The following is a 12,200-nucleotide window of genomic DNA, read 5'->3' on the forward strand; positions in this document are numbered from 1 at the left end:
CACACACACACACACACAGCTCTTTATGCCTGTGCCCCAGTTCCTTTTCTGAGAGTCATTAAAATCCCTGAGCTGGTCGACCTCAATTAGGTCACGGCAAAATACGTTCTGCAATCCAAAAAAAACCTCGTCGACCCAAGAACCTTAAAGTGTGCCGTAAGAATCAGATGCTCTTGGTTTCTCTTATATTCACACTGAAAGCCAGCAGCTCTGATTCGACAAGACGTGACATCGAGTTAACGGATTCGTGCGACACACTGGAACAGTAAGAAACGACACAGCGAAGTCTGGCTTTTACCACAGCTCGTCAAACATCTAGACTTTACAGAGCGACCTTTCAGCAACCCCGGCAGCTCCAATGTCCACACAACCCCCATCCCGCCGCTCCAGCTTCTCCGAATGCCACAGGGACCTGTCACTTCCTGTCTTGGAGAAGGTCAAAGCATTAACAGCATCTGTAAGCTCGGTTGCACTGCAAACCCCAGCCCTCCCTCCTCGCCTCCTATCCTTCTTTCTCACTAGAACCTTGAAACCTTGGACTTGTTAAATCTGCACACTTTAGAAAGAAATTCATCCAGTCTGTGCTTTTGTGTGCTGCTGATCTGAGCGGTGTGGACTGTATGGGACAGTGAGGATGGGGGACAGGGACTGTAATTACAACACAGCTCAACAAGAACATGACAGGCGCGAGCAAGACAGTGGTTTTCCTTAAGTATCACGTACGATGTTTAAAGTAAGCACAGAGTGACAACAGGCTGAAGACCAACATGCAAGAGGAGAATTATGGGTAGCGGTCTTCCACAAAGCTACCTGTGGTACAGAGGGGCTTTTTACACCTGGTCACTTCATGTGTTTTCTGTGATCAGATATCTATCCGATGGTAAAAAGACCAGGTCTAAATGCCCTCCGAAACGTTTTCGAGACGGATATAAATCTGATGGTACAAACCACTTCAGGAGGTGGTCTGGGACGTGTTTCAGATGAAACTGGACAGGTGTAAATGAATGTGGTTGTTCAAGCCACATACGTCAGCGCTATACTCCTCCCAAACGGAAGTACGTCACTCGCAGGTGATCTTTCACCCAGGCGTCTCGTCGGGTCTTAAAATGCGCTGCTGCTGCCAGCGAAAACGCAGCAAACAGTAAATGCTGTTTTTTTGTAGCATAAACGTCGTAACGAGTTTTTTCGTCTTCTTTTTGATTGCGTTCTGAAAACCGCACACACCAAAGCGTGTAACATTTCAATTACCCTGGAAATGAGGTAAAATATATTTGCATTTTGGGCGGGAGTAGAAAGATCGGATCGATATCCGATTCGCAGAGACGCGTTTATGTTGCCTAATGTAAATGGAACAGTTTTAACAAATCAGATAGCTATCGGATCAGAGAAAACACATGAAGTGACCGGGTGTAAAAAGGCCCCGAGTTACTCTCAATACACATCTGAGTATTATAAATATGCGCTGTGTGCATATAGATAATGCATCTTCATCATCATCATCATATTATTATAACCTGCCCATGTGTTCTTCTCCATCATGTCGTTGAGACGTATGCAGTACAAAAATAAAGATGTTACAGATCAGCCAAAGACCTTCTGCCACAGTTCCGTGTTGCAGTCAAGCTCTTACTTCAGCTTAAAAATGTCTAATGAGGAATCTTATCTTAAGAGTAATTCAGGTCTCAGATCAACTCTGAACAAGGAAAATAGAACGACTTTTATCTTAGAGAGGAGGCGGAGCTAAACCTGTTACTAGGCGACACATTCTTTTGAAGACTGTGATTGGTCGTCCAATAATAAAAAAATATAGGAGCGCTTTTAAAATCTGCTCTATCATAAACCTTCACTTTGTCTCTATGTTATGATATTTGAGACTATATCATGTAGGGATTACGTTCGTGACTGATCGTATTACAGATGTTCTAACATCTGTGTGTTATAAATGTTATAAAAGTAAACATCTCCGACATAGAGCAAAAATGTCAGACACAAATTCTCTCATTTCTGCTGCTATATGCTCGGTGTCTGAGACGTTAGCGTATTGCGTATTCTGTCTCTGATGAAAAAAAACTCTTAATTCTCTTAAGTCCTCCTCACTTCTCCTAACACTTTGTGACCTTATGAGCTCTTATAAGGGTTAAGATGCTTTATGAATAACTTAATTTTTTTCATCTATTTATTTTTCCTTATATAATATAAAATGTATTCATGCTCTTAGAATTATGGGAGCCCGGTGACATACAAATCCCTGTGCAAATTGTTTCCATGGTAACAATAGCACAGACTTGTTAAGAATTTAGCAGTGTTTTTTTTGGTACAATTATTCAAAACACACAAATCTTGTGCTATCACACTTGCTGTGTCGAGCCTGAGTGAAAATGAAGTCCCCTGAAGGCCGTTCTACTAAACTGCGTTAGTGTGGCTCACCGCCTGTCTGTCTGTCCGGCTGGGAAAAACAGGCTTGATGAATAGTGCGAGGGCGCCGTTCCTCCTGAGATCAGCCCGGTGACCGATCGATAGAGTAGCAGCGCTGCCTGGCACAGGGGCTCGCACATCAATCAGCATCGAGCGCCTGGTACTCTGCCTCCTTCTCGCTGACAGCATCCTCAATGCTGGCCTGCGCATGTGCCATAACTGCCTGTTACTCTTGGCAGATGGGCCATGAGGACAAGTGTACTGCCTGGCATGAATAGCTGGCACTAGGGAAGCTCTATCGTGGGTAGTGGAGACGGAAGAAATGAAAAAAGCGTGTTATCTTTGCTTCAGTAGAGGGGAGGAAGCGACAGGCCAATTCAAGCTGATGAAAATCACAGAGACCAAGTTAATAAACCAGAGGAAGTGCACGTCCTCACTGTCTGTGTAATCGGAGCAGTTTGTCCTGGGTTGTCGACACCCCTCCCCTCGCGTCACTTTAAAAGCCCACATGCCCCTCTTAGACAAATGCTGCATGCTATAATCTAAATGTGGCACTGAAATAATCAACACCTTGCTCTCGTGAGTCCTTAGACGCCGCCGAAACAGAAGAGCGTCCTGCTTTCCATGCTGACTCACACCGCAGCACTCCGGTGCCTCACAGTGGCCAGAGTTGGTTAGGAGCGTGCACCTGTTACAGAGAGCACACAGAGCCTGAAGAATGGGCCACAGGGTGACGAAAGGAACACCGTGTTCCTGAAGGAACTGTGTAAGGAAAAGATCAGAACTGGTGTGCCGTGGATGCGGCAGGTGTGCTGATGCCGTAACTCATAAAGCTGACAGTAATTGTAGACACTAATAACACATGAAGGCCCCTAGTGTGGAAATGTGTTAACCCTCACCAGCCTCCAGGAGAGCTTCAAAACACCTTTTTATAGATGCTACAGTTTCAGAACAGCATTAAAGCAACACGCAATGTTCCTCTAAGATATTTCTTCAGGCGGCACGTTAATGTATTGCTCTAACCTGTGTCTAAATATGAACACCATAGCGTATTCTCTACATCACCCCCTGCACCCCCTCCCGTGAGCCCATGTGGCATGGGAATGGAGGCAGGATCATCCTAGAAGAGTGAGATGAACCCACTAAACTATTTCTCACGTGTCACCGGTCTAAATGGCTCCATCTAGTTTCAATAGATTACATGCCGGTTTTGACAGTAGCCTGTCCGACACAGTGGCTTGGAACAAGCTTGAATCATGAGTATAATATCACGAGGAGCAGGTCCAAGTTTTATACTTACTCTTTTCTGACTGATAGTGTCTGGTTTGTGTTGTGCACACGTAGGTGTGTGGTAGCCTAGTGGTTAAGGTGTTGGGCTACCAATCTGAAGGTTGTGAGTTTGATCCCAGGTCCACCAGTCTGTCACTGTTGGGCCCCCGAGCAAGGCCCTTAACCCTCAATTGCTCAGGTGTATAAAAATATTAGTCGTTCTGGATATAAGGATCTGTGTTGTGTGTTAGAATAGCATACTGATTACATTTACTTTATATACATTTATAATAAATAACCTGATACTGGACCTTATCCAAAGACAGAAAACCACCAAGTGTTAGCAAAATAATTTTAATAGATAATATTTTACACATTTATATACAAATTATACAACCCATGTATCTCCATAATCATACAGTGCATCAGAGTACAATGACCAGGATAAAAAAAAGTTACCCCAGGTCTGAAGACTGGGAGCCTTTTGGCCTCATGACCTTCTGACCTCAGAAAGTTCAGCTGAAAGTCTTCAGCGGTGGAGCAGCAGACCTGAAAAAGTCTCTAACACAGGCACAGCAAAACACCACAACACACAGACATGTAGACAGTGCATACACACACCATTGTGGAGCAGGTTTACCTGTGCGCCCAGGTGTCTGAGCAGGCGTGGGCGGGGCTTACACTCTGACGCAGAGCCACGAGCCTCCCACTGCGCATGCGCGTTGCTGTGAGACAAGGAGAGCCAACAGATGAACCCTTGTACGTATACAATGCGTCAGCAAAAACAGACAAAACCTTTTTAAAACAGCAACAGAATACAAGTGGGTAACAAACTTGAGTTACAAGGCTCACATCAGATTTAAATCGGTTCAGCTTCAGGATTTTCTTGTGTTATTTTTTCTCCTTTCTTCCCTTTCCAAGATGGCGGTCGTCAAAATGGCATCGATTCTGCGCATGCGCGTCGCTGTGAGAAGGAGAGCCAACAGATGAACCCTTGTACGTATACAATGCGTCAGCAAAACCTTTGTAAAACACAGTAACAATACAAGTGGGTAACAAACGAGATACAAGGCTCACATCGGAATTAAATCGGTTCGGCTTTAGGATTCTCGTGTGTTTTTTTTTTCCTTTCCAAGATGGTGGCCGTCAAAATGGCGTCGATTCTGCGCGTCACTGTGAGACAAGGAGAGCCAACAGATGAACCCTTGCACGTATACAATGCGTCAGCAAAATCTTTGTAAAACACAGTAACATAATACAAGTGGGTAACAAACTTGAGTTACACGGCTCGCATCCGATTTAAATCGGTTCAGCTTCAGGGTTTTCTCGTGTTTCCTTTTTGCCCTTTCCAAGATGGCGGCCGTCAAAATGGCGTCGATTCTTTAAACCTCGTTGCGGAAGAAAACGCTCTCGAAGTCGCGGCGCTGGAAGTCCATGGTGTCCTGGTCCGTGTAGGCAGACGTGTAAGAGTACGTGTGTGCGTGTGGAGACGCGGTGATGTTCAGCTCACTGTAGACGAGCTCCATCAGGTACTGTGTGGTGTTTGTGGGCGCCATTGCTCCTGCTGGAAGCTTGTGTCCACACACAGGGTCGGGAACACGACGTGTGTGTCTCCTCGGTGACCTCCTGACGTGTTTCCGAGCTCCAGCTTTCCCCACACACGACTTCTTTCTCCTCCATCTGTTTGTATTCGCCTTTCTCTTTCCCGTCGCCATGGCGGCAACAACAACAACACACATATCGAACAGAAATGAACGAACCGCCGACACTTAAACGAACCCTAGACGAGTTTTGACGGTGTTTAAAAAAGCGAACTGAGACCAAACGCGAGGCTGTCGGTCGCTGCGTCGTCTCAACGATTCTGTCGCGTTAAACCTGCTACGTCACGTATAACCGTTAAAAGCAGGCGGAAGTGACGAAAATAAGTCATCGGGCCAATCAGACGCTTCTTTATTTTTCTTCGGCGTAGTTGTCGGTGATTGACGTGCTCGTACCGCCCCCTAGTGTCCGGGCGTGTTGTAGAAAAACAGAACCCTGTTACAAAAACTGTTTTATTCATAAAATAACATCATTCAGTTCAATTCCATTTTATTTGTATAGCGCTTTTTACAATGGACATTGTCTCAAAGCAGCTTTACAGAACATAAACATAGAGCAGAAGGTAAACATAAGTATAAAGAATTAATATAATAAAAATTCAAGATATATATATATATATATATATATATATATATATATATATATATATATATATATATATATATGTCATAATGACATTAACTGGATATTTAAAAAACCGAGACAGTAGAAGACGGTATTTTTAACAATTTTGTTATTTATTTACTTATTGGCCAATCCATTACCTTTTTGTTTACGCTCATTTTTTTGTATTAAAGCTTCCCACCTCTTTTCCTTATATATTTCAACTGGACTATCTTATCTGTCTATCTGTCTATATGTCTATCTGTCTGTCTGTCTATCTGTGTGTATATCTATCTGTCTGTCAATCTGTGTGTCTGTCTATCTGTGTGTATGTCTGTCTGTCTGTCTGTCTGTCTGTCTATCTATCTGTGTGTATATCTATCTGTCTGTCTGTGTGTATGTCTGTCTGTCTGTCTGTCTATCAATCTGTCTGTCTGTCTATATATTTATCTATCTGTCTATCTGTCTGTCTATATGTCATGTACGTTCAAAAATTTAATTTTGATTAATTTTATTAATATCTTTTTAATATTTTTTTATCATTTTAATTATATATAATTATTAATTATGTATCTATACATATATATCCCAGAATGCAATGTAACCGGAAGTCTAGCAGTTCCTTTGGGGCGCTTGAAGCAGAGTGAGTGAGGGCGCCATTTTGTACGAAGTCCCCTTGTTGTGGGACACTAGACCACTTCGCGCCGGCAGGAAACACAACTTTTTAGGCATGGATCACGCCTTTTATGTGGTGCAATCGCCACCGGAAGATCCCACCATAAGCCCGGATTTTACTTATAAGAGTAAGTAGACGGAAAATCGACACATTTTTCTGCGAATTGAGGATTTTGTTGTTTTTCTCTCTTGTTATTGCGCGCGCGCGCTACGGCGGCGGCCATGTTGACTAGCCTAGCGAGTCGACTCCTGAGCCGCCTCGCGCACTCGCTTCATGGCGTCGGTGTAACGGCTCACGGGGTCTGATGTGTTTACAGAAATGTAGCTTATACTTTACATATGTCTTAATAAACCTGTGCGGATACAGAACACCTCACACACACACACACACACACACGGTACAAACCGGTATAACCTCCTTAAGTCTCCCCTTGTTTAAAGTGAGTCACGAGTCACTGAGGCGCCGCTTAGCAACAAACTGTTGTGATTTTATTCGCATCCTCTTTTCTAAACGTTCATGTGGAATATAATCACTATACATTATAATAACACGTGAAATTAACGCACAACAACAGAGACAATAATCAGTCTACATGTGTTTAAAGTGTATCATTTATTTGTGTTTATTTTTATTTATTTATTTGTTAAATAATTTGTTTTGTTTTTTTTCCTTTTAGAACTTGCCTTAAAAAAAGTCTAAAATACTTTAAAAAAATTGTAGAACCTTATAAAAGTTCAAAAGAAGGTTTTATTTATAAATGTAAACGTTTCTAATTTTCTTTTTTTTTACACAGAACGTTTTATATCGAGTCCCAAATGTCACGAGGAATTTTATATATGTATATATATATTAAAATAATAATAATATTATTATAAATAATAATATGTAAAATGTTTTTTTTAAAAATAATCCTAAAATAGGTTAAAATAAAACGTTCTATTTATAAATGTAAACATTTTTAATGTTTTTTTTTTTACACAGGACTTTTTATATCAAGTCCCAAATCTCAAGGGGATATAACAATTTTTGATTACTAAATAAACGTTGTGTCAACGTTTATGATGAACAAATCAACTAGAATAGTTTTAGTTTTTTTTTTTTTTATTATTTTGTTTTTACCATTGTATTTATTTATTAGCTACAATTATAAAACACCAACTCAATAACAATTTACTTTTTACTTTTATCTAAATTAAATTACAACAGTTATTGTTGTTGTTGTTGTTGTTGTTGTTGTTATTTAATTGATTTTGTAAATGTATTTCACAAGTTTAAATGAAAACAGTTGAATGTTACTACTTTTAGTGTGAGCAAATAATTCAGCAAAATTCCATATAAATGATAATAACACAGAAATAAAACCATTGGAAAATTAATAAGTGTTGAGAACATAGAAAAATAGTCCAGGGTTGCCAGGTCTGTGTAAACTCACCATTGTATATTTATTAATGAAATCCTGCTTTCCTAAAACAAAAAAGTACATTTTCCCCAAAATACTTCTGTATTAGATTTATCATCAGTTAGTTAAGGTTTACACAGAAAGTGCGTTGTGTATTAATTAGTGGAATCAATTGAATTGGAAACCAATTCAATTTATAATCTTATACGTGTATGACAAATGTACAAGTGGTTCTCGACATCTAGCCAGTAATTGACTCTCAGAATTCTTTCTATAGTTATCTTAGACTTGGCGGAAATATGTCATGAATAATACAGGAATTCGGAAAAATTGTGTATTTTAAAGTTATTTACGTACTAAAACTCTCTATTTTGTTTCCCCTCAAGTGTCTGAAGCCGAGTTGGTGAAGTTTGTGAGGTTACGCGCCGCCAACGATGCTCTGTTCACTGGAAAAAGGAACACCTCAGTCATTGCTTGGAGGTATAAATAGTGTCACTATAAGCTTTTATCTCACACACTCACAGACACATCCACAATAAAATGTAAAGTGTGTGTGTGTTATATAACACAAGTTTGTTTTATATGACACAAGTTTGAAAGAATATAAAACGAGTTGAAAAACTCAACGCCGTGGCAGGTGCTGCCGATATTCACGGTGGTCTCTGAAGAAATTTCACAGAATAATAAGACTTTCACTTGGGTCGGTACAATAACTAGGGATGTACCGATACCACTTTTTCTCTTCCGATACGATTCCGATACCAGCGTTTACCAGTATCGGCCGATACCGATCCGATATCTGTGTTCTTTTCTACCTTTAAAACTAAAGAATGTATAGAACTCGCTTAGTTATAAAGCTTTATTTGTTTCTGGCAAAGAAATACAAAAATCCCCGTTACTGGATGACAAATGAAAACACAAGAAACCTTAAAAAAGTATTAATGCAGTAGCAAACAGTACTTTTAACAGTTAGTGGTATAACAATCTAAACCATATATACTGCAATTATTAAATTAAATTAGAAAATGCAATATTTTAAAGTGAATCTTATATTAGAACTCTTGAAACACAACGTATTAAACAGTAAACCTTGCACCCAAATGAGCGACATGTTTAACGCGCTGAGGTAAATGGAAAGGGCGCCTGCTAAACTTGTCTGTCTGTCGCAGGCGGTTGTGCAACATATTTCCTTTAAAATTTATTATATTTATTTTCATTAATGTAATTTAATATATAAGTGTATTTTTCTTATAAGTTTAAGCAATAGTCTGTGATGTTTGCTGTTCATTAATCAACCACCACAGGCATGGGCGTCGGAAGCAAATAAAAAGTGGGCGTGTCCTGTCCCACACACACATAATTGTTCCGACGCCCATGGATTTCAGGAAGCAGGAGTGTGGTCAATGCTGTAGGTAAAACGCGGAATCGACTGGATTCGACTGGCGGCGCTCTGAAAAGTAATAAAAAAGACATTATGCGTTGAATAGGGACGGTAAAAGTGGGTGGGTCTAATATTATTGGTCTTAAAAAGTGGGTGGGTCCTGTCCCACCCACATATAATGGTTCCGACGCCCATGACCACGGGTATCGGATTAGGATCGGTCACGCACCACCGATACCCGATCCACTCAAAATGCTTGGATCGGCGTCGATACCGATCCAAAATATCGGATCGGTACATCCCTAATAATAACAGAGGTATATGTGTATTATAACCTTTGTGTATGTTTGTGTTACAGGGCCATCTTGAAAGAGATGGGGATCCACAGGAAGATGTCGACCAGTCAGGCCAGGAAGAAATGGGAAAATCTCAAAAAGAAATACAAGGTAGACGTTTACAATATTAATCTAATCCGGTTTTCTGGTGTCTCTTTCAACACCCAACAACATCAGACATATCGTCGCCCTTTCGTTCCTTAATCTCTCAATTTATATCATAACCTTGGTTTTATCAGGTAAAATGATGCAACTTGTTAATTACAGAATTATAAAGATTTAGATGAGCGAGTTGTCAGGAGAAATTTACCACAACACTGGTACTATGTTCATGTGAGCAGGTGATGAGTCGTTCATGTCCCTTGTGGCCTGTCTAGTGGTTTTAGTTCCTGGGAGAAATGGTGGAGAAACACAAATCATATAACGCGCTAATCAGTAAAGAATGCCGTCTGTGTTAGCGACGTATTTATCAGCAGCACCGGCGATATCTACTACTGTCTGAGCTTTATTTAGCTTGGTAATGTTTCCACACATAAATAATGAGAGGTGAAGCAAATATTCAGACTTTCATTTTTCTGTATCTGTAAATGCTACTAAGTAGTCCAGGGTTGCCAGGTCTGTGGCAACCCTGAAGAAGCAGATTAAAAATAAAACAATAAGGTGTTCTGGTATTTTAGAGAGGTTAGGGTTGTTGATCCTACATCTCTTTCAGGCAAATGGGAACTAGGAGCCTGGGCTTCTGATCTGTTCACTCATGATGGCCTTAAAGCTTCTGATCAGCATTCGTTACTGTATTGAGTGTTAATTTGACACTGTATTTGATGTTAATGTGACCCTGAACAATAAGCTTTGTTACTGGAAAAACAAGCAAATATTTAGATTGTTTAGATATTTTGTTCTGTTTCAAATTCTGTTATTTGTTCATCAGCGTACGAGTCGTACTCGATTATATGTAACCAGTGTTATTTAATGTTTGGTGGTTAGTTTAGGTCTGAAATCCTGTCTTGTTCCTCTCACAGGAAATGAAGAACCCTCCACCAGGCATCACGGTGAACCCGACCAACTGGCAGTGGTTCTCACTGATGGACGACGCCATGGAGGGAAGGCTGAATGACAGTGAGGCCATGGTGTCCACCATGTCGCTGGGTGAGGACAGCGAGTACCGACCCGACAGACCGCGGAGACGAGGCCGTGACGGGTTCCGCAGCGACATCGAGCTCCTGGTCGACGGAGAAGACACCGGGCTCTCGGGGGACACGGGACGAGAGCTGGGCAGCGACCGAGATGACATGGAGCACGAGAGGACGCTGATCGACAGCGACCGGTCGGCTCTAGAGAGCGAGAGGATGGTCCTGGAACGAGAGAAGATGGTCCTGGACAGGGAGAGAGCTGGGCTGGAGAGAGAGCTTGCCGCTCTGGACCGAGACAGAGCGTCTCTGGAGAGGGAGAAGGCTGCCGTGGAGCGGGACAGAGCCTCTGTGGAGCATGAACGTGCTCAGCTGGAGAAGAAGAGGGCTGAGATGGACAGAGAAAGAGCAAGGCTGGAGAGAGACAGAGCAGCACTGGAGAGACACAGAGCAGGATTCGGAGGAGAAATAATCGACAATCAGGAGGCACCCGAGAAAGCGCCGGAGGGAGAAATGGAGCTAGCGTCCATACAGAGGAGACAAAAATTCCTCGATTTATTTGAGAAGTTGATCGAAAACTTTTGAAAGCTTTCTGATTAAAGAATTGGTGTCTTCTTACCCTGATTTGTAAATTTTATTATTTTTTTGTTGGAAGATGCTGTATGTTTTGCTTGAAAGCTTTGTTTTTTTTTTTTTTGTGGTATCCTAACGATGTGAACGGTAGACATGTCCCAGACGTGTTCAGGGTTCGAGCTAGAGTTCTCTTCAGTCAGGCTGTCAATGAAAAACCTTAAGCCACCTCTGTTTTGAAGAGGTCTTCCAGACAACTTTTATTACATTGTGGTATTTCCATACAAAGCACATCTCGCCCTCACACAGTACAATAACTCTGAAGTGTTAACTCGAAGGCTCTTTGCCTCATGGACAAAACAAAAAAAAATGTTGTTTTTTTTTTGATTAATTAATATATCAAATATTGCAGTTCATGTGGAAAAAAAAATCAGGATTTACGTTTTTTTTTATATTACAATACAGACTTTACAACAAAAATGTTTATGTGGATGCTTCTTTTATTGCATTAGATAATAAATTTTACCTTTCAAAAAATTCAGCAAGCACCAGCCTGTGACTGATTTTGCGCTCCAAAGATTAAAAGAAAAAAAAATTATATGAATATTAACAATATATCATTTATTTATTTTTACAAAACACTTCTGTCCGGTTCTCATCAGTCCAAAAAAGAAAAGAAGTAAAATACATTAAAGGTTTGAGTTTTTACCCTTCCAACATTTTTCTGATTATTGTTTTTTTCCTTCCAGATTTCTTAAATCTGATTTGTTCTTAAATATTCACACACGTCATCTTTCTTTGTCATGTTTAACATTTAAACATGTTA

General features: G+C 40.8%; 1 protein-coding gene and 1 long non-coding RNA gene across 3 annotated transcripts; one reads left to right on the top strand and one right to left on the bottom strand.

The window, feature by feature from the left end:
- Positions 1-4,022: 4,022 nt before the first annotated feature.
- On the bottom strand, positions 4,023-5,581 carry LOC132859341 (uncharacterized). Of its 2 annotated transcripts, XR_009649732.1 has the most exons (4): positions 4,959-5,579; positions 4,762-4,857; positions 4,537-4,648; positions 4,023-4,409 (listed from the first exon to the last, which is right to left on the bottom strand). It is a non-coding gene; the product is annotated as an uncharacterized LOC132859341 (long non-coding RNA). The 2 variants fall into 2 exon arrangements; XR_009649731.1 differs by having other exon boundaries at positions 4,762-5,581.
- A 940-nt stretch (positions 5,582-6,521) lies between these two features.
- si:dkeyp-38g8.5 (uncharacterized protein LOC568385 homolog) lies at positions 6,522-12,091 on the top strand. The gene is made up of 4 exons (XM_060890023.1): positions 6,522-6,689; positions 8,348-8,441; positions 9,701-9,788; positions 10,697-12,091. Exons 1-4 carry the CDS (start codon positions 6,617-6,619, stop codon positions 11,387-11,389), a joined length of 948 nt encoding a protein of 315 aa, XP_060746006.1. The 5' UTR covers positions 6,522-6,616; the 3' UTR covers positions 11,390-12,091.
- The last annotated feature ends 109 nt before the right edge of the window (positions 12,092-12,200 follow it).

This window comes from Tachysurus vachellii, chromosome 16 (assembly GCF_030014155.1).
Source record: "Tachysurus vachellii isolate PV-2020 chromosome 16, HZAU_Pvac_v1, whole genome shotgun sequence".
In the NCBI taxonomy this organism is placed as follows: Eukaryota; Metazoa; Chordata; class Actinopteri; order Siluriformes; family Bagridae; genus Tachysurus; species Tachysurus vachellii.